This window comes from Salmo salar, chromosome ssa17 (assembly GCF_905237065.1).
Source record: "Salmo salar chromosome ssa17, Ssal_v3.1, whole genome shotgun sequence".
Lineage (NCBI taxonomy): Eukaryota > Metazoa > Chordata > Actinopteri > Salmoniformes > Salmonidae > Salmo > Salmo salar.
Window position 1 is genome coordinate 72,710,515 of NC_059458.1, and position 22,411 is coordinate 72,732,925.

At 47.0% G+C, this 22,411-nt stretch overlaps 1 protein-coding gene across 3 annotated transcripts in view; it reads right to left on the bottom strand.

Annotated features, from left to right (window-relative positions):
• Window positions 1-22,411, bottom strand: part of LOC106586287 (potassium voltage-gated channel subfamily C member 2) — a 97,048-nt gene that overhangs the window by 4,424 nt on the left and 70,213 nt on the right. For 2 of the 3 annotated variants that reach the window (XM_045700089.1, XM_045700088.1), the window contains exons 2-3: window positions 6,417-7,356; window positions 5,990-6,166 (exon numbers count right to left, since the gene is read on the bottom strand). In XM_045700089.1, the coding sequence (XP_045556045.1) occupies window positions 5,990-6,166; window positions 6,417-7,356 (1,117 nt within the window). Of the gene's footprint in view, window positions 1-1,514; window positions 2,331-5,989; window positions 6,167-6,416; window positions 7,357-22,411 lie in introns of those variants that run through there. The other variant, XM_045700087.1, reaches the window with a different exon arrangement.

Sequence of the window (22,411 nt, forward strand, 5' to 3'; positions counted from 1 at the left end):
TTAGAGGGACAGGGTGGCAGGTTAGAGGGACAGCGTGGCAGGTTAGAGGGACAGGGTGGCAGGTGAGAGCGTGAGGGTGGCAGGTTAGAGGGACAGGGTGGCAGGTTAGAGGGACAGGGTGGCAGGTTAGAGGGACAGCGTGGCAGGTTAGAGGGACAGCGTGGCAGGTTAGAGGGACAGGGTGGCAGGTGAGAGTGAGAGGGTGGCAGGTTAGAGGGACAGGGTGGCAGGTTAGAGGGACAGGGTGGCAGGTGAGAGCGTGAGGGTGGCAGGTTAGAGGGACAGCGTGGCAGGTTAGAGGGACAGGGTGGCAGGTTAGAGGGACAGGGTGGCAGGATAGAGGGACAGGGTGGCAGGTTAGAGGGACAGCGTGGCAGGTTAGAGGGACAGGGTGGCAGGTTAGAGGGACAGGGTGGCAGGTGAGAGTGAGAGGGTGGCAGGTTAAGGCGGGTGGCAGTTAGAGGGACAAGGGTGGCAGGTTAGAGACAGGGTGGCAGGTTAGAGGGACAGTGGCAGGTTAGAGGGACAGGGTGGCAGGTGAGAGCGTGAGGGTGGCAGGTTAGAGGGACAGGGTGGCAGGTTAGAGGGACAGGGTGGCAGGTGAGAGCGTGAGGGTGGCAGGTGAGAGTGAGAGGGTGGCAGGTTAGAGGGACAGGGTGGCAGGTTAGAGGGACAGGGTGGCAGGTTAGAGGGACAGGGTGGCAGGTGAGAGTGAGAGGGTGGCAGTTTAGAGGGACAGGGTGGCAGGTTAGAGGGACAGGGTGGCAGGTGAGAGCGTGAGGGTGGCAGGTTAGAGGGACAGGGTGGCAGGTTAGAGGGACAGGGTGGCAGGTGAGAGCGAGAGGGTGGCAGGTTAGAGGGACAGGGTGGCAGGTTAGAGGGACAGGGTGGCAGGTTAGAGGGACAGGGTGGCAGGTTAGAGGGACAGGGTGGCAGGTTAGAGGGACAGTGTGGCAGGTGAGAGCGTGAGGGTGGCAGGTTAGAGGGACAGGGTGGCAGGTTAGAGGGACAGGGTGGCAGGTTAGAGGGACAGGGTGGCAGGTGAGAGTGAGAGGGTGGCAGGTTAGAGGGACAGGGTGGCAGGTGAGAGCGTGAGGGTGGCAGGTTAGAGGGACAGGGTGGCAGGTTAGAGGGACAGGGTGGCAGGTTAGAGGGACAGGGTGGCAGTTTAGAGGGACAGGGTGGCAGGTGAGAGCGTGAGGGTGGCAGGTTAGAGGGACGGGGTGGCAGGTTAGAGGGACAGTGTGGCAGGTTAGAGGGACAGGGTGGAAGGTGAGAGTGAGAGGGTGGCAGTTTAGAGGGACAGGGTGGCAGGTTAGAGGGACAGGGTGGCAGGTGAGAGCGTGAGGGTGGCAGGTCATAGGGACAGGGTGGCAGGTTAGAGGGACAGGGTGGCAGGTGAGAGCGTGAGGGTGGCAGGTTAGAGGGACAGGGTGGCAGGTTAGAGGGACAGGGTGGCAGGGTGGCAGGTTAGAGGGACAGGGTGGCAGGTGAGAGTGAGAGGGTGGCAGGTGAGAGCGAGAGGGTGGCAGGTTAGAGGGACAGGGTGGCAGGTGAGAGGGACAGGGTGGCAGGTTAGAGGGACAGCGTGGCAGGTGAGAGTGAGAGGGTGGCAGGTGAGAGCGAGAGGGTGGCAGGTTAGAGGGACAGGGTGGCAGGTGAGAGTGAGAGGGTGGCAGGTGAGAGCGTTGTGAATCAAGACATACTCCATGACAAGTTCTCCCAACCCCCCCACAAAATAAAGTGATTTATTTTTTATTTTTTATGGAAGCACGTATATTCTAAGTATCTAAATATAGCAACATGTAAATCTCCCTGATTATGAATACGTATTTACTAAATGTTGTGGCTGCTACTTTTAGAGCCACCATTCAAGAGTCCTTTTATTGCCATTATTAAAGTACAACAAAACTGAAGTAATGGGAATTCAAAGTGATGCACAGCTAAGCTACTTCAGGGGTGGTCACCACATCTACCGTTCAAAGCAACGTTTGTATGGAAGAGGAGAAGAGCAGGGTTAGTCTGTGGTCGAAACCACTAAGGTTAGTCTCTAAAGTATATTATATGATTCCAGGATGCTACAGAGAGCTAACGCCTATGAAGCTGGCTTCTGTCGGGTGTTTTGGGGTGGGGGAGGGGAGGGGTGGGTGGGTGGTGCTCAGATGGAAGGCAAGCCTCGCTCTGGGCCGGGCCTCACAGGACGGATGGTATTGGGGAGCGGGAGCGCCTCAGCGGGCACGGTGAACCGTAGGGTGAGGTCACTGGAGACAGCATCAGGGCGTTACCAGCCAAGCCCGCTATGTTGCTTAAGCTTGGGGACTTCTCACAGCCTTCGGAAGAACGGGCGAGGGCACAGGAACGGGACATGAACACACACAGGCACGCGTGTATTCCAAGTCCAAGCCAGCCACGTGAATGAAACAAGACAGGAGACAGGAGTGAGACAGACAGCAGTACATACATATGGTGATTCATGCACATATGTAGTTTCTCATGACACAGGTTAGACGGCAAATGTCCATTTAATTGAATATGTTGACAGAACTTTGCTTTAATTACTGCTTTTGAAGTTATGCCAATATGAATGTCTCATATAATGGCATCATTACTACGTTTTGTCACACACAATTTATTCAAGCAATAATCTCATACAGAAGTGTTCATATTTCAATCGCTAATTAAAGTGTTTTTTATATATATATATATATATATATATATATATATATATATATATATATATATATATATATATATATTGGCTAAAAACTGCTTTTCATTCAGGAGCTCTAGCATTTGTGCTGATGTTTACAAAGTCTCTGAAATAAAGCCAGCATCAAAAACACAGGGCGTGCAAATGTAAAATAACTGTGTTTAAATGTAAAATAACTGTGTTTAAATGTAAAATAACTATGTTTAAATGTAAAATAACGGTGTTTAAATGTAAAATAACGGTGTTTAAATGTAAAATAACTATGTTTAAATGTAAAATAACTATGTTTAAATGTAAAATAACTGTGTTTAAATGTAAAATAACTGTGTTTAAATGTAAAATAACTGTGTTTAAATGTAAAGCAAGATGATGAGGAGTATGATGATTGTGGAAATGACGGTGATGATAATGGGAAAGAGAACGGCGCTGACGAGCCTGTAATAATGACTGTAACGACAGACAGTAATCAGGGAAATATCACACTATCCTTAAATGGCCTGATCAGCAGGTGGTGCACACCAACTAAATGTACATTCATTTATATCAGCAGTCCTTTTTAAATGTCCAGACGCCAGTGAGAAACAAACAAACGGCAAACCAGCCAGACCATTAACAGAGCTGGCCAATCAGCTGGCACAAAGACAGAGAGAGAGGAAGAAAGACAAGCTAATGGGATTGCAGCATCATTACCATACTGCAGATGGATCCGTTTGTTTCAGCGTTTACTCAAAAGGGGCGGCGCGCAAATGAGGCCGCTTCAGAACCAGCCGAGCTGGCAGAACAAAGGGCAGCTTCAGCTTGTGCCGACAGGTAGTGCTGGGGACTAGAAAGGACCTCATGTTTTATGCATTAACCGCTGCACTGCTGCGACCGCCACCGCCGGCTGTGGAGGCTGAGACGAGGGCACAGCTGGACGCTCGCCTCGTGGCACCCAACTGTTCCGTGGCCCATGGTGATGCAGAGTCGCCCTGTGGTGGGCATGGGTCCAGGTGGTGAGAGGCCCAGGGTTGTCTCATGCCTGGCAGATTGCCTCAAGACCCAGGTGGGCTGAGCATGGCACAGCACTGTCCCGGTCAACATGTGGGGGGCTGTGAGGTTTATGAGTTGGTACCCCAGAGAGATTTACTGACTGGCTTTGTGTGTGTCTCCATGTAATGGATGGTTGAGTTAAACAGGAGCACTAACTGTGCAGACATCAGAGCTGCTCTAAGTCAATATCAAATCAATGAATCAACCATAACCATTTGAACCATAGAATGAATCATAATAAGAAAAGACTCCTGCAACAGTTAAAAGTATCCTATAGTAATAATGCTATAATTAACATTAACCCCAAATGGCAGTTATAACCATGTCCTTCTACAATTACACACAGAGGAGTGGGTTGATTGCCAGGCCATACAGCAGACCCAGTGTAAGCATGAGATTTAGATTGCCTTCTGGAGAGACAGTTCACTTCTGATAAGAGGCAATTAGCAAAAGCATAACGGAGTTCCATATTACAGTGTAGAATAGATTAACACAGCATTAACTGCTCAAGATGACAGAGATAAAGCTTGGGAATTAAGATAGTGAAGTACGATTTAGTCCTAAACGTTCATTAGACCCAAAATGTAATTTCTCATTCCAACAAAATGGTTCTTTTGAAGACACTATACAGTATGGTAGTGACTTCTAACTCAACACAGGCATCACCTGTACAAACAGCAGGTCATTCTAACTCAACACAGGCATCACCTGTACAAACAGCAGGTCATTCTAACTCAACACAGGCATCACCTGTACAAACAGCAGGTCATTCTAACTCAACACAGGCAGCACCTGTACAAACAGCAGGTCATTCTAACTCAACACAGGCATCACCTGTACAAACAGCAGGTCATTCTAACTCAACACAGGCAGCACCTGTACAAACAGCAGGTCATTCTAACTCAACACAGGCAGCACCTGTACAAACAGCAGGTCATTCTAACTCAACACAGGCATCACCTGTACAAACAGCAGGTCATTCTAACTCAACACAGGCATCACCTGTACAAACAGCAGGTCATTCTAACTCAACACAGGCAGCACCTGTACAAACAGCAGGTCATTCTAACTCAACACAGGCATCACCTGTACAAACAGCAGGTCATTCTAACTCAACACAGGCATCACCTGTACAAACAGCAGGTCATTCTAACTCAACACAGGCATCACCTGTACAAACAGCAGGTCATTCTAACTCAACATAGGCAGCACCTGTACAAACAGCAGGTCATTCTAACTCAACACAGGCAGCACCTGTACAAACAGCAGGTTATTCTAACTCAACACAGGCAGCACCTGTACAAACAGCAGGTCATTCTAACTCAACACAGGCAGCACCTGTACAAACAGCAGGTCATTCTAACTCAACACAGGCAGCACCTGTACAAACAGCAGGTCATTCTAACTCAACACAGGCATCACCTGTACAAACAGCAGGTCATTCTAACTCAACACAGGCATCACCTGTACAAACAGCAGGTCATGACCTCATAAACAACCTTGATTCTATTTCTATTGTTTCTATTTGTCTAGTGTTTAGTATTGTTCTGTGTTGTGTTCTTTAGCCTACATTTCAGTGACGGCATTTAGCATGCCTTTCAAAGATAGAAGGCTTGTCGCGCACTTTGTCTGCTCTGTCTGGTGCTGTAGATGGATACTACCTTCCTGATGACCTTTAGGGCACAGTGGTGGGAAGACTGGGTCGCCACACAACATGACCTTTCCACAGACACAATAAAGGCTACACCACTGCAACATCCCCCTATAGCCTCAGGCTGGATTACATTAGCAGACGAAGGCCTCTCTGTCTTCCTCCCCTTTCCTGGGAGGAATTCAACATGTGGGCAGATGCAGGAAGGAGACTTTCGTGGATCATCTGATCATTGTCCATATCCCAAGGGGTGAGTAGTGTCAACTGAATGTAGCAGTAGGTCTCCCTTATCACACAAGCTAGACTAGTGGATTAGGTTTGGTGGCGGGATTTTAGTGACCAATACCACAAATTATTAAGCCCCACAGCCTTGAATGAGCAATGACAGAAACGCCTAAATGATTTAGTTATGAATCACCATTAATGAATGATGATTTATGAATTCCCAATAATGATGTAACAATGAATAATGGATAATGGACATTGACATTTGCCATGCCTTTCAAAACCAAACAAAAGCCATGAAAATAGACACGTCCATGATGACGCGTGCTGGTGCACATGCATAAAGATCCTGATCCAGAGGGGTGGTGCAGTACCTGTCTTCCTGACCCCACCGTCGGCAGGGCAGGTGTAGTCACTGGCAGCCAGCAGGAAGCACGTCCCCCCACTCCTCCGCTCCTGCTCTGGGGAGCTGGACCTGCGCATGGGGACCCTCTCCTCTGTGCTGGGGGACATGGTGAGATCACTGCCTCCACTGCCGTCCCCTGACAGCACTGGTGACCGCAGGGAGAGAGGAGGAGGGGGAGGAGGAGGGGTTAAGGGTGGTAGGGCGGAAGAGGGGGCAAGAAAAGGCAGGTCAAGGGATCGAATCAGGACACATCAAACAAACTCCCACATCAAGAGTGCTTGCCAAATGCCACGAGATTCTCCCCTTGCCCTCCCCTTCTGTCTATACATGAATAACCCCAAGCCCACTGACAAATTCCACCTTAAGATACAATGGTGGTGTGCTGGCGGTCTCACCTGATTGGTTGCGCTCCAGCACCCTGCTCCCCTGCATGTTGCAGAGGTCCCCCTGGGAGCTGTTGCAGGGGGTGTTGAGGTCTACTTTGAGGCAGGTTGGGGATCCCCCCAGTGCGACCTGGGGGATGTGCCTCTTCCTCTTCTTGGGAAGCTTCTGCTTGGCCATGGCCAGCGAGTAGTACATTCCAAAGTTATTGACGATGACGGGCACAGGCATGGCTATCGTCAGCACGCCCGCCAGGGCGCACAGCGCGCCCACCAGCATGCCCGACCACGTCTGCGGGTACATGTCACCGTAACCCAGCGTGGTCATGGTGACCACGGCCCACCAGAAGCCGATTGGGATGTTCTTGAACATGGTGTGTTCGCCAGCCGTGGGGTCGTTGGGGTTGGCGCCGATGCGCTCGGCGTAGTAGATTGCGGTGGCGAAGATAAGCACACCTAGGGCGAGGAAGATGATGAGGAGGAGGAACTCATTGGTGCTAGCCTTCAAGGTGTGACCCAGCACCCGCAGCCCCACAAAGTGTCGCGTCAGCTTGAAGATACGCAGGATCCTGACAAACCTTACCACTCTGAGGAAACCCAAGACGTCCTTAGCTGCTTTAGACGACAGCCCGCTCAAGCCTACCTCCAGGTAGAAAGGCAGGATAGCCACAAAGTCGATGATGTTGAGCAGGCTCTTAACAAACTCCAGCTTGTCTGGGCTGAAGATGACACGCACCATGAACTCCAGGGTGAACCAAAGAACGCAGACACCCTCCACGTAGGTGAGTGCCGGGTCCGTCTCGATAATGTAATCAGGACCCAGGTCCGGCAGGCTGCCGTTGAGCACCGCCTCAGACTTGTTGATGATGGTGATGGTGTTGAATGCCTCATGGGTCTCCAGGCAGAAGGTGGTGATCGAGACCAGGATGAAGAACAAGGAGGCAAAGGCCACAAACTGGAGAAGAGGAGATGAGATAAGGAGAGAGAGAGGGGGGGGATTAGAGAGAGGGGGGGAGATTAGAGAGGGGGGGGGGAGATTAGAGAGACTTTTGAATATCAAACTCTGTTGTGTCATTGCAGCTCATAAAGCACAATCCATACAATCTGGATAACCTTCTATTTACTAATTCATTTATTCACCCATCACACAGAGAGAAAGAGAGAGACAGAGAGCGAGAGAGAAAGAAAGCGAGAGAGAAAGAAAGAGAGAAAGAGAGAAAGAATGAGAGAGAGAGAAATAGAGAAAGAGAGAAAGAATGAGAGAGAGAGAAATAGAGAAAGAAAGAGAGAGAGAGAAATAGAAAGGGAGGGAGGGAGGGAGGACCATAGCAGCGTTAATTAACATCACCTTCATCAAATACAATATACTCCAGAGAGAGAAAGAACAATCTATTAGTACTAGCAATAAACCCAGCCAGTGGCTCACTGGGACGTGGCCTGGCAGTCTTAATGCAGTTAAACCCACTGACTGGCCCACTCATTCCCTCAAACCTATCGGTGAAGGTTCATTGATGCAGAAGGGCTTACAGTATTCAAGTCTTAAAAAACATTCAGTCACTGTTATAAAGTGTGTTGGAGTGAATGAGGTGTCATCCTTTTGAGTGGATCAGGAAAGATCTGTCCAGTCCATTTGGTAGCCTGGTAGTGGGTACCAGTCTGTTTCTGCCAACATGCCACTCCTTTCCACCTTGTCATGCCATGTTTGGTTTGCATGACTGTATGGAGTAGGTAAGAGCTCAAACATAGCTCAAACAGATAAAGGATCAGGCTGGGTTTTTGTTCAGCATGTGAGTCACAAATTGTGACAAATATATTTCTAAAAAGCCATATACAAAAACAAATACTTGATTGATGGATCTCATTGTCTGCGTTTAAATGGGCAGCACAATTCAGATTTTTTTCCTCTCCACTATTTGGTCTTTTGACCAATCACATCAGATCTTTGGGTTATAAGACACCAATTAGTATGGAAATGCAGCCTTGTCCTCCACATTACAGATTTACAATCCAGCCCCAATGACTGAGTAGAAAGCAGTATAGAAATGTCGTTCTATACAGCACAAGCCCGCATTCTCTGTGTAGTGGACTCAGACTACCTCTTCAGGTCAGTTCAGATTGTCTCTCGAAAACTAGTCTGTACACATTGCTTTAGATGAGCAGAGTGGCACAGGGGAATTCTGCCAAGCGGTGGGTGTAGCTGGTGCATAAAGTCAGGCGCAGGAGAGCAGAGATGAGTGAGCAACGCACTTTACTAGAGAAAATAGCACAAAGTAAACATACCAATGTGCGAACAATAACAGTTGCCACAAAACACGGGTGAAAATAGCCGAGCGCCGCCCGAACAAGGAGAGGAACCGACATCGGCGGAAATCATGACAAATTCAGCTTATAGGTTAGTCAATAACAACTATTTCAGTTGAATGTAGCTAAAGGCAATAATTACAAGAGTATATTATTTTCTAATACAATAGACAACAAAAAAACATTATTTTTTACATGTGGTGAATGTCAACCTTATATTAGTCCAGAAAACCCCCTAAATAATAAAGCAATTGTGTGATTTTAACCAAAATGTCGATGCAGAGAGAGAGAGAGACAGTGACAGAGACAGAGAAGGATATATATTCCTAGGAATGAGTCACCTTTTAATTAAACATCAGCTGTTGGTGAGACACAGTGAAGGTTCTTTAATCAGTCTCTCTGTCTACTGCCTATACCTCTGTTTCAGTCTTCACTAGCTGAAATCTCTCTGTCACTCACAAAACATATCTCAGGGTCTGCACAGTGCCCCCACGGCAAAGTCAAGCAGAGACAGGGATGACTAAATAGCCCTCATTGGTACTATTCATTAACCCCTGTATAACGATATGCGCTGAGAGTTGGAAAGCAAGTTCAGGGAGTGAGTGTTTTAATGACATAAACAGACCATAATACAAAACAAGAAACACGAACAGAACACAGACAGGAAACAGAAACAATAGCGCCTGGGGAAGGAACCAAAGGGAGTGACATATATAGGGCAGGTAATCAGGGAAGTGATGGAGTCCAGGTGAGTCTGATGACGCGCAGGTGCGCGTAACGATGGTGACAGGTGTGCGCCATAACGAGCAGCCTGGTGACCAAGAGGCTGGAGAGGGAGCACACGTGACACCCTGGGTCTAGTTTACTGACCAAAGCCAGAGGAAGTGGGAGATGACAGGGGGATTGATTTCATTGGGACTATGTTGTACAGCCTCAGTGGCAGAGATTGTGACCTTTCTGGTTTGCATGCATCCCTATCCATGTTTTTATGACTACCGTGAAACATTCAATGAATTAGTGTATTCTTCAGTGGAAGGCTTTCAACTTTGCCCTTTAAAAGTAGCCACTATATGTATGAATGTCAACAGCATGGTCGCTACACAAAACAATTTACTTCAAAATGTCCACTGCATCACGTGGTTTTGACTTGAGCTCAAAACAGCCAGACCTGTTGTACTCAGAAACTGATTTCCTTGGCAGACAAACTTCAGTCTGTTTGACCCAGATGTGTAGACTGTGTGCGCGGGCGTATGCATTTGTGTTTGTATGTGCAAATGGAGCTGGGTCCAGAGAGGTGTACAATTTGCTCCTCTCCTCCCTCCATCGCTCTCCCTCCATCTCTCCTAGAGCTCAGAGGAAGTGGTTTCACACCCTCCCTTGTTTTGAATTGTATGCATTTCTGGTAGAGCACTATCTAGGGAATAGTGTCCCATTTGGAATGCAGCCTATGACTCATGCAGTCTCAGAACGTCATTCTGCACTCATGAAGTCTATCTGTGCATTCATCCTTGCAGTCACTGGTTGCATGCAGCCTTTCACATGTATTATGCATGTCTTTTTCAGAACGTGACTTTATTTTATTCATAAACTTTCTGTATTTTTTTGTCACCAGGAGGACAAGTTCTAAAAAGGCAGCAGGCATCAGGCAACTGAGAGAAACTATAAATGAAAACCCCTGAATTTACTTTGCAAAGTTAACAAGCATTCGTTGTTCCAGAACCGAGGTACTAGCTATTTAATAATGGATCTCTACAGCGAGCCAAGTGAATAGTCAAGGCCGCAACAGAACAGAACATGAAATCGTGAAGCACATTTACCATTTTGAAGTAAGAGGCAGGCACGGGAGCCATACAATGGACAGAAGCTCAGTTGTTTAGTGATTTACAATGTGCCACCACGCCATCTGTTCTAGACAACATCTTTACTTTCCAGAGCTTCACAAAAGCCTTCACCTTTTTCTACTGCATCTACTTCAACATAATATTGAACACTGAAGACAGATTCATAACGCACTTCCCCCTAACCACAATCTTGTGCAACTTAGGCACAAAAACACCACTTTGACCAGAAAAACTGTGTGGCGGTATCAACAACAGCTGGGTTAAGTGTGTAAACTGGTCCTCAAAATGGGGAATGTCTTCCTTTTAAAGTAACAACCTTACTAATAAATATCTAATGTATCTTGTCTTTATAACTCATACTATTTCTCTTTCTCCTGCCATTCTCATGAACACAAAACAAGAAGACTGCGGCCATGATGCTTCCTTCCTTCCTACCCATGAGGCTCCCTTCCTTCCTACCCATGATGCTTCATTCCTTCCTTCCCATGATGCTTCCTTCCTTCCCATGATGCTTCATTCCCATGATACTTCTTTCCTTCCTTCCCATGATGCTTATTTCCTTCCTTCCCATGATGCTTCTTTCCTTCCTTCCCATGATACTTCTTTCCTTCCTTCCCATGATACTTCTTTCCTTCCTTCCCATGATGCTTCTTTCCTTCCTTCCCATGATGCTTCTTTCCTTCCTTCCCATGATGCTTCTTTCCTTCCTTCACATGATGCTTCCTTCCCATGATGCTTCCTTCCCATGATGCTTCTTTCCTTCCTTCCCATGATACTTCTTTCCTTCCTTCCCATGATGCTTCTTTCCTTCCTTCCCATGATGCTTCTTTCCTTCCTTCCCATGATGCTTCCTTCCTTCCCATGATACTTATTTCCTTCCTTCCCATGATTCTTCTTTCCTTCCTTCCCATGATGCTTCCTTCCTTCCCATGATGCTGTGAAGAATAATGGCAACTGTCATTTCACGCTGTGATGTAATTGTCTCGAATACGCACACACACACATCATTCCCAGAGATGAGGTATATTATATAGTCTCCCCAGCTTCTGTTGATTAATACATACCTGTCTGCCCCCTGATTTTTTTATTTATTTTATTTATTTCACCTTTATTTAACCAGGTAGGCAAGTTGAGAACAAGTTCTCATTTACAATTGCGACCTGGCCAAGATAAAGCAAAGCAGTTCGACACATACAACAACATAGAGTTACACATGGAGTAAAACAAACATACAGTCAATAATAAAGTACAAAAATAAGTCTATATACAATGTGAGCAAATGAGGTGAGATAAGGGAGGTAAAGGCAAAAAAGGCCATGGAGGCAAAGTAAATACAATATAGCAAGTAAAACACTGGAATGGTACATTTGTAGTAGAGGAAAGTGCAAAGCAGAAATAAATAATGGGGTGCAAAGGAGCAAAATAAATAAAATAAATAAATACAGTAGGGGAAGAGGTAGTTGTTTGGGCTAAATTATAGATGGGCTATGTACAGGTGCAGTGATCTGTGAGCTGCTCTGACAGCTGGTGCTTAAAGCTAGTGAGGGAGATAAGTGTTTCCAGTTTCAGAGATTTTTGTAGTTCGTTCCCGTCATTGGCGGCAGAGAACTGTAAGGAGAGACGGCCAAAGGACGAATTGGCTTTGGGGGTGACCAGAGAGATATACCTGCTGGAGCGCGTGCTACAGGTGGGTGCTGCTATGGTGACCAGTGAGCAGAGATAAGGGGGGACTTTACCTATGACCTGTAACAACTGAATCATGTCATATAAACAACTGAATCATGTCATGTAACAACTGAATCATGTCATATATCAACTGAATCATGTCATGTAACAACTGAATCATGTCATGTAACAACTGAATCATGTCATGTAACAACTGAATCATGTCATATAAACAACTGAATCATGTCATGTAACAACTGAATCATGTCATGTAACAACTGAATCATGTCATGTAACAACTGAATCATGTCATGTAATAACTGAATCATGTCATGTAACAACTGAATCATGTCACGTAACAACTGAATCATGTCATATAACAACTGAATCATGTCATGTAACAACTAAAACACGTCATATAACAACTGAATCATGTCATGTAACAGAGAGGGGCTGCCGTAGACACACAGAACACACACACATGAATCATGTCATATAACAACTGAATCATGTCATGTAACAACTGAATCATGTCATGTAACAACTGAATCATGTCATGTAATAGAGAGGGGCTGCCGTAGACACACAGAACACACACATGAATCATGTCATATATCAACTGAATCATGTCATATATCAACTGAATCATGTCATATAACAACTGAATCATGTCATATATCAACTGAATCATGTCATATAACAACTGAATCATGTCATATAACAACTGAATCATGTCATAACAGAGGGGCTGCCGTCAACACAGAACACACACTAATCATGTCATATAACAACTGAATCATGTCATGTAACAGAGGCTGCCATCGACACAGAAATCATGTCATATAACAACTGAATCATGTCATGTAACAGAGGGGCTGCCGTAGACACACAGAACACACACATAATCATGTCATATAACAACTGAATCATGTCATAACAGAGGGGCTGCCATCAACACAGAACACACACTAATCATGTCATATAACAACTGAATCATGTCATAACAGAGGGGCTGCCGTAGACACACAGAACACACACTAATCATGCCATATAACAACTGAATCATGTCATAACAGAGGGGCTGCCGTAGACACACAGAACACACACTAATCATGTCATATAACAACTGAATCATGTCATAACAGAGGGGCTGCCGTAGACACACAGAACACACACTAATCATGTCATATAACAACTGAATCATGTCATAACAGAGGGGCTGCCGTAGACACACAGAACACACACATGGGAAGGCAGACATAATGCACACATACACTCTCTTGCATACACAAACACTCACGCAAGCATACACACATCCTCTCTCTCTCTCACACACACAGAGACACACACGCATACACACATCCTCTGTCTCTGTCTCTGTCTCTCTCTCTCTGTCTCTCTCTCTCTCTCTCTCTCTCTCTCTCTCTCTCTCTCTCTCACACACACACACACATGCACGCATACACACATCCTCTCTCTCTCACACACACACACACACACACGCAAGCATACACACATCCTCTCTCTCACACACACACACAGGGACACACGCACGCACACACACATCCTCTCTCTCTCACACACACACACAGACACACGCACGCATACACCCATCCTCTCTCACATACACACACACACGTTATGTATGACAGGCATCAAAATGCAAAAAAAGAGACGCTGCTTCCATTCCATCTGATTTAAACACTCTAAACACAGTTGGTATGCCTAATGAGTTTAGGGAGCATTAGCATGTGGAAAGCACACCACCATATAAATCCTACTTTGTGGTGCGTGGAGGTTTGACGTCCCTCCTGGCTGAGTGTTTGGCCCAATGCTCCCCGCACTGAAACAAGTTCCATCCCTCTTAAGGCCTCCGTAGTGGCCTGATCCAGTCAGAGGGCTCCATCAGCCAACCCAAACATTTGACGGGAAGCAATCACATGCCCTGGCAGAGAAGACGGGGCAAGACGGGCCCTCTTGATAAGATTAATCACTGCACTTTGCCTGTGTGGATCTGTCGCGTCCGTCGCCTCTTGGACCTACGCATGTTCTCAGATCACAGCAGAGACTTGAGGAAAGGGGCCATACAACACAGTTCCATTAGACCACTGCCCCACAGATTAGGTTAACCCCTTTGACTAGAGAGCTGAGACGAGAGCCAAGCTGCATCCCAAATAGCACCCTATTCCATACATAGAGCCCTATGGGAGACCCTACCTGCCCTATGGATCCTGGTTAAAAGTAGTGCACTACATACTCAAATCAAATCAAATTTTATTTTATTTGTCACATACACATGGTTAGCAGATGTTAATGCAAGTGTAGCAAAATGCTTGTGCTTCTAGTTCCGACCATGCAGTAATATCTAACAAGTAATCTAACAATTTCACAACAACTACCTTATGCACACAGTGTAAAGGAATTAATAAGAATATGTACATACAAATATATATGGATGAGTGATGGCCGAACGGCATAGGCAAGATGCAGTAGATGGTATAGAGTACTGTATATACATATGAGATGTGTAATGTAGGGATGTAAACATTATATTAAGTGGCATTGTTTAAAGTGGCTAGTGATACATTTATTACATCAATTTTTCCATTATTAAAGTGGCTAGAGTTGAGTCAGTATGTTGGCAGCAGCCCCTCAATGTTAATGATGGCTGTTTAACAGTCTGATGGCCTTGAGATAAAAGCTGTTTTTCAGTCTCTTGGTCCTCGCTTTGATGCACCTGTACTGACCTCGCCTTCTGGATGATAGCGGGGTGAACAGGCAGTGGCTCGGGTGGTTGTTGTCCTTGATGATCTTTTTGGCCTTCCTGTGACATCGGGTGGTGTAGGTGTCCTGGAGGGCAGGTAGTTTTCCCCCGGTGATGCGTTGTGCAGACCTCACTACCCTCTGGAGAGCCTTGCGGTTGTGGGCGGAGCAGTTGCCGTACCAGGCGGTGATACAGCCCGACAGGATGCTCTCGATTGTGCATCTGTAAAAGTTTGTGAGTGTTTTTGGTGACAAGCCAAATTTCTTCAGCCACGCTGTCTGTGTGGGTGGACCATTTCAGTTTGTCCGTGATGTGTACGCCGAGGAACTTAAAACTTCCCACCTTCTCCACTACTGTCCCGTCAATGTTTTTAGGGGGCTGCTCCCTCTGCTGTTTCCTGAAGTCCACGATCATCTCCTTTGTTTTGTTGACATTGAGTGTGAGGTTATTTTCCTGACACCACCCTCCGAGGGCCCTCACCTCCTCCCTGTAGGCCGTCTCGTCGTTGTTGGTAATCAAGCCTACCACTGTAGTGTCGTCTGCAAACTTGATGACTGAGTTGGAGGCGTGCATGGCCACGCAGTCATGGGTAAACAGGGAGTACAGGAGAGGGCTAAGAACGCACCCTTATGGGGCCCCAGTGCTGAGGATCAGCGGGGTAGAGATGTAATACAATGTATGCACTCTACTGTAAGTCGCTCTGGATAAGAGCGTCTGCTAAATGATTAAAATGTAAAATGTAAATTGTTGGGGGCGGCCTGTCAGGAAGTCCAGGAACCAGTTGCACAGGGAGGCGGCCCGTCAGGAAGTCCAGGAACCAGTTGCACAGGGAGGCGGCCCGTCAGGAAGTCCAGGAACCAGTTGCACAGGGAGGGGTCAAGACCCAGGGTCTCAAGCTTAATGACGAGTTTGGAGGGTACTATGGTGTTAAATGCTGAGCTGTGATCGATAAACAGCATTCTTACATAGGTATTCCTCTTGTCCAGATGGGTTAGGGCAGTGTGCAGTGTGATTGTGATTGCGTCATCTGTGGACCTATTGGGGCGGTAAGCAAATTGGAGTGGGTATAGGGTGTCAGGTAGGGTGGAGGTGATATGGTCCTTGACTATTCTCTCAAAGCACTTCATGATGACGGACATGAGTGCTACGGGGCGGTAGTCATTTAGCTCAGTTACCTTAGCTTTCTTGGGAACAGGAACAATGGTGGCCCTCTTGAAGCATGTGGGAACAGCAGACTGGGATAAGGAATGATTGAATATGTCCATAAACACAACAGCCAGCTGGTCTGCGCATGCTTTGAGGACGCGGCTGGGGATGCCGTCTGGGCCTGCAGCCTTGCGAGGGTTAACACGTTTAAATGTTTTACTCACGTTGGCTGCAGTGAAGGAGAGCCCGCAGGTTTTGTCAGTGGCACTGTATTGTCCTCAAAGCGAGCAAATAAGTTTTTTAGTTTGTCTGGGAGCAAGACATCATGGTCCGCAATGGGGCTGGTTTTTCTTTTGTAGTCAAGTGACTGTAGACCCTGCCACATACCTCTCGTGTCTGAGCCGTTGAATTGCGACTCTACTTTGACTCTATACTGACGCTTATCTTGTTTGATTGCCTTGCGGAGGGATAGTGAACAGGGTTCCATTTGGAACACACTCCCAGTCCAGCTAACAGACACTATAGTTATACTACTGAGCTGCAGCCGTAACGGATGCCATGAGAGCTCTAGCGAGGAGTAGGACATGTTGTTGGTATTGTATAGACATCCTGGATGCAATTTCTACTGGACACAACAACATACTTACAATTGAGCTATAACTTTACCATAGGGAGTTTGCAAGAACAAATGCATTCAAACCCTGGTCTGTGAGCCACAAGCTTGCTAACCCTCTGAGCTAATGCCATAGGCTTGGGGAGCTAATACGAGTCTTCAGGTATCCGGCAAGGTCAATCGTCAAATAAGCATGCCCCATTCAAGAAATTTAGAACCAGGAACAGATATAGCCCTTGGTTCTCTCCAGACCTGACTGCCCTTAACCAGCACAAAAACATCCTGTGGCATGCTGCATTAGCATCGAACAGCCCCCGTGATATGCAACTTTTCAGGGAAGTTAGAAACCAATGTACACAGGCAGTTAGAAAAGCCAAGGCTAGCTTTTTCAAGCAGAAATTTGCTTCCTGCAACACAAACTCAAAAAAGTTCTGGGACACTGTAAAGTCCATGGAGAATAAGAACACCTCCTCCCAACTGCCAACTGCACTGAGGATAGGAAACTCTGTCACCACCGATAAACCCACTATAATTGAGAATTTCAGTAAGCATTTTTCTATGGCTGGCCATGCTTTCCACTTGGCTACTCCCACTGCACCCCCCACAGCTGCTCGCCCAAGCCTTCCTCATTTCTCCTTCTCCCAAATCCATTCAGCTGATGTTCTGAAAGAGCTGCAAAATCTGGACCCCTACAATCAGCCAGGCTAGACAATCTGGACCCTTTCTTTTTAAAATAATCTGACGAAATTGTTGCAACCCCTATTACTAGCCAGTTCAACGTCTCTTTCGTGTCGTCTGAGATTCCCAAAGATTGGAAAGCAGCTGCTGTCATCCCCCTCTTCAAAGGAGGGGACACTCTTGACCCAAACTGTTACAGACCTATATCTATCCTACCCTGCCTTTCCAAGGTCTTCGAAAGCCAAGTCAACAAACAGATTACCGACCATTTCGAGTCCCACCGCACCTTCTCCGCTATGCAATCTGGTTTCAGAGCTGGTCATGGGTGCACCTCAGCCACGCTCAAGGTCCTAAACGATGTCGTAACCGCCATCGATAAGAAACAATACTGTGCTGCCGTATTCATTGACCTGACTCAATAGCCTTGGTTTCTCAAATGATTGCCTCGCCTGGTTCACCAACTACTTCTCTGATAGAGTTCAGTGTGTCAAATCGGAGGGCCTGTTGTCCGGACCTTTGGCAGTCTCTATGGGTGTGCCACAGGGTTCAATTCTTGGGCCAACTCTCTTCTCTGTATACATCAATGATGTCGCTCTTGCTGCTGGTGAGTCTCTGATCCACCTCTATGCAGACGACACCATTCTGTATACTTCTGGCCCTTCTTTGGACACTGTGTTAACAACCCTCCAGACGAGCTTCAATGCCATACAACTCCTTCCGTGGCCTCCAACTGCTCCTAAATACAAGTAAAACTAAATGCATGCTCTTCAACCGATCGCTGCCTGCACCTGCCCACCTGTCCAGCATCACTACTCTGGATGGTTCTGACTTAGAATATGTGGACAACTACAAATACCTAGGTGTCTGGTTAGACTGTAAACTCTCCTTCCAGACTGACATCCAACATCTCCCATCCAAAGTTAAATCTCGAATTGGCTTCCTATTTCGCAACAAAGCATCCTTCACTCATGCTGCCAAACATACCCTCGTAAAACTGACCATCCTACTGATCCTCGACTTCGGCGATGTCATTTACAAAATAGCTCCCAATACCCTACTCAACAAACTGGATGCAGTCTATCACAGTGCCATCCGTTTTGTCACCAAAGCCAAATATACTACCCACCACTGCGACTTGTACGCTCTCGTTGGATGGCCCTCGCTTCATAATCATCGCCAAACCCACTGGCTCCAGGTCATCTACAAGACCCTGCTAGGTAAAGTCCCCCCTTATCTCCGCTCACTGGTCACCATAGCAGCACCCACCTGTAGCACGCGCTCCAGCAGGTATATCTCTCTGGTCACCCCCAAAGCCAATTCGTCCTTTGGCCGTCTCTCCTTCCAGTTCTCTGCTGCCAATGACTGGAACGAACTACAAAAATCTCTGAAACTGGAAACACTTATCTCCCTCACTAGCTTTAAGCACCAGCTGTCAGAGCAGCTCACAGATCACTGCACCTGTACATATCCCATCTATAATTTAGCCCAAACAACTACCTCTTCCCCTACTGTATTTATTGATTTGGCTCCTTTGCACCCCATTATTTCTATTTCTACTTTGCACTTTCTTCTACTACAAATGTACCATTCCAGTGTTTTACTTGCTATATTGTATTTACTTTGCCACCATGGCCTTTTTTGCCTTTACCTCCCTTATCTCACCTCATTTGCTCACATTGTATATAGACTTATTTTTCTACTGTATTATTGACTGTATGTTTGTTTTACTCCATGTGTAACTCTGTGTTGTTGTATGTTGTCGAACTGCTTTGCTTTATCTTGGCCAGGTTGCAATTGTAAATGAGAACTTGTTCTCAACTTGCCTACCTGGTTAAATAAAGGTGAAATAAAATAAAAAATAAATAAAATGTGTGGTTCACCAAACCTCTGTTACACTTACAATGAAGCACTATACAGCACAGTCATCCCAGTGGGGGCAAAAACCAGACGGATCCATCTCAGCCTGGAAACAGAATGTCCATCTTGGCTCCAATTCCACACACATTGCTTTGACTGCTGGCACAACAACAGACGTGGATGGGCAAACCCTGGCGTCAGTCCATCAGAAGAAAAACCCGATCAGGCTTCTACTCCTCTGCTATCCGTGTCATCAACAGCCCGACACATTAGACCAATCAGAGGGCCCATTAGCCCTATCTCCTCTGGACACCCATCATCTGTAGGAGATGTAGGTTGCATCTTAAATGGCATCCTATTCCCTAGTCAAAAGTAGTGCACTATATAGGGTGAGGGTGCCACTTGGGATGCAGACGTAGAGCTCTGTAGCTCTACCAACCATGGGGAGTCCAAGTCCTGCCTATGAGCCTCCCCATACTGCCCTGGCCTAGTGCCCAAAAGACCCATCCAGCACTGAGCCTTTGTGATGTCATCTCCCACCAAGGGGAACCCAGAGGTTTCCGACATTAACATGGAATATTTTCAAAAACCCTGCTTTCCAACCCAGGGGGGCACTGTTTATCTCCTCCTTTCCAACCCAGGGGGGCACTGTGCATCTCCTGCTTTCTAACCCAGGGGGCACTGTTTATCTCCTGCTTTCCAACCCAGGGGGGCACTGTTTATCTCCTCCTTTCCAACCCAGGGGGGCACTGTGCATCTCCTGCTTTCTAACCCAGGGGGCACTGTTTATCTCCTGCTTTCCAACCCAGGGGGGCACTGTGCATCTCCTGCTTTCCAACCCAGGGGGCACTGTTTATCTCCTGCTTTCCAACCCAGGGGGGCACTGTGCATCTCCTGCTTTCTAACCCAGGGGGCACTGTTTATCTCCTGCTTTCCAACCCAGGGGGGCACTGTGCATCTCCTGCTTTCTAACCCAGGGGGCACTGTTTATCTCCTGCTTTCCAACCCAGGGGGGCACTGTTTATCTCCTGCTTTCCAACCCAGGGGGGCACTGTGCATCTCCTGCTTTCTAACCCAGGGGGCACTGTTTATCTCCTGCTTTCCAACCCAGGGGGGCACTGTGCATCTCCTGCTTTCCAACCCAGGGGGGCACTGTTTATCTCCTGCTTTCCAACCCAGGGGGGCACTGTGCATCTCCTGCTTTCCAACCCAGGGGGCACTGTTTATCTCCTGCTTTCCAACCCAGGGGGCACTGTGCATCTCCTGCTTTCTAACCCAGGGGGCACTGTTTATCTCCTGCTTTCCAACCCAGGGGGGCACTGTTTATCTCCTGCTTTCCAACCCAGGGGGGCACTGTTTATCTCCTGCTTTCCAACCCAGGGGGCACTGTTTATCTCCTGCTTTCCAACCCAGGGGGCACTGTTTATCTCCTGCTTTCCAACCCAGGGGGGCACTGTTTATCTCCTGCTTTCCAACCCAGGGGGGCACTGTTTATCTCCTGCTTTCCAACCCAGGGGGGCACTGTTTATCTCCTGCTTTCCAACCCAGGGGTGCACTGTTTATCTCCTGCTTTCCAACCCAGGGGTGCACTGTTTATCTCCTGCTTTCCAACCCAGGGGGGCACTGTTTATCTCCTGCTTTCCAACCCAGGGGGGCACTGTTTATCTCCTGCTTTCCAACCCAGGGGTGCACTGTTTATCTCCTGCTTTCCAACCCAGGGGGCACTGTTTATCTCCTGCTTTCCAACCCAGGGGGGCACTGTGCATCTCCTAAAATGATTACTGTCGCACACAGACCCCCTCATCAAACATGCCATATGGAACATGGAGTATGCTGGTGGTGTCATGTAGACTGTATGGTTTCAGCTGAATGTGTTAAGACAGGATAACAAGTCAAGAGAGGGATAATTGGTAGCACTAGTGCACCACCATACATACTAATACTGAATAAGAGAGTGATGATTGGTAGCACTAGTGCACCACCATACATACTAATATTGAATAAGATAAATTAATAATGTCAACCATATTCGCTCGTCTTGTCGGCTCAAGTTTCCTGTGCCTGTTCCAGAAATAAACAGTAGTTAAAACCTACATCATGTACCACAGTTTCCGGATCTGTTCATTTACAAACGACATAACACATATGTAATTAACCTGCCAAATAATAGATTTTCATCTCAGCTGAATTCTTCAGAGACCTTGAAGAGTCTGGCGTTCATGATAAGGTGAAGCTAATGAAACAGTATTCCCAGGGAATATCCTCCGGAGGAAACAGGAGTGAATTGTCCCCAATGTAACAATGAAGTCCCACACAAAGCCATTGTCACACACCCTGCCTGCTCTTCTCTCTTGATCAAGTGCATGGCGCCATGGTAACAGCAACTTTTTCTGACAACTTGGCATGGTAAAGTCATGTTGTTGAGAGACAAAGAGAGAGAATGGGGGGGGTGAATGGATGTGTTCATGGCAGAGAAAGGAAAAGGGTTTCCCCCTCTTTTCCCCAAACACAAACGCAGCGGAGAAGAGATTTCTGTGCTGACAGACTAAGAGACAGTATCCATTGGGGTAAAAATAGAAAAGACGGAATCAACCTCAACTGAAGATGATTAGAGGTAGAGAAAACCCTTCCTCTATGAGAGACATTTGCTATTCTCTCCCTCGCTCTTTTTCTCTCCCACTCTACGTCACTGTCTCCCTCTCACACTTACCCTGGCTTCCGTTCTCTTTATGCATCTCGCTGTGACATGACAGCAGATGCGCTCGGGGAACCCATCTAAAACCCCATAGCTTTTGGCAACCAGCCAGATACCGGGTCTAAAAATAGCCTATCAAACATTTCCAGACGGTCTAATTTGAATAATTCATTATTACTTTCTCTCATAAAGTCGACATGGGGGGAATGAGAAACTGACATTTGGATCCTTGCCAGGCACAATACTGTCTGTCCATAGAGCTTCGCAGGGCCCCGCAATAATAATACTCAAAGCAGCTGTCCAATAGAGACGAATTGTAAACTGCAGGCCTACACGTGTGCCCTACCATGTGTAGGAAATTAGTCGGAGAAGAAACACTGGCCCATTAGAGGCCAGAGGTCAGGGATTACACAACTACAAGACCCAGGTCATCCTGATGCTGGGGCAATG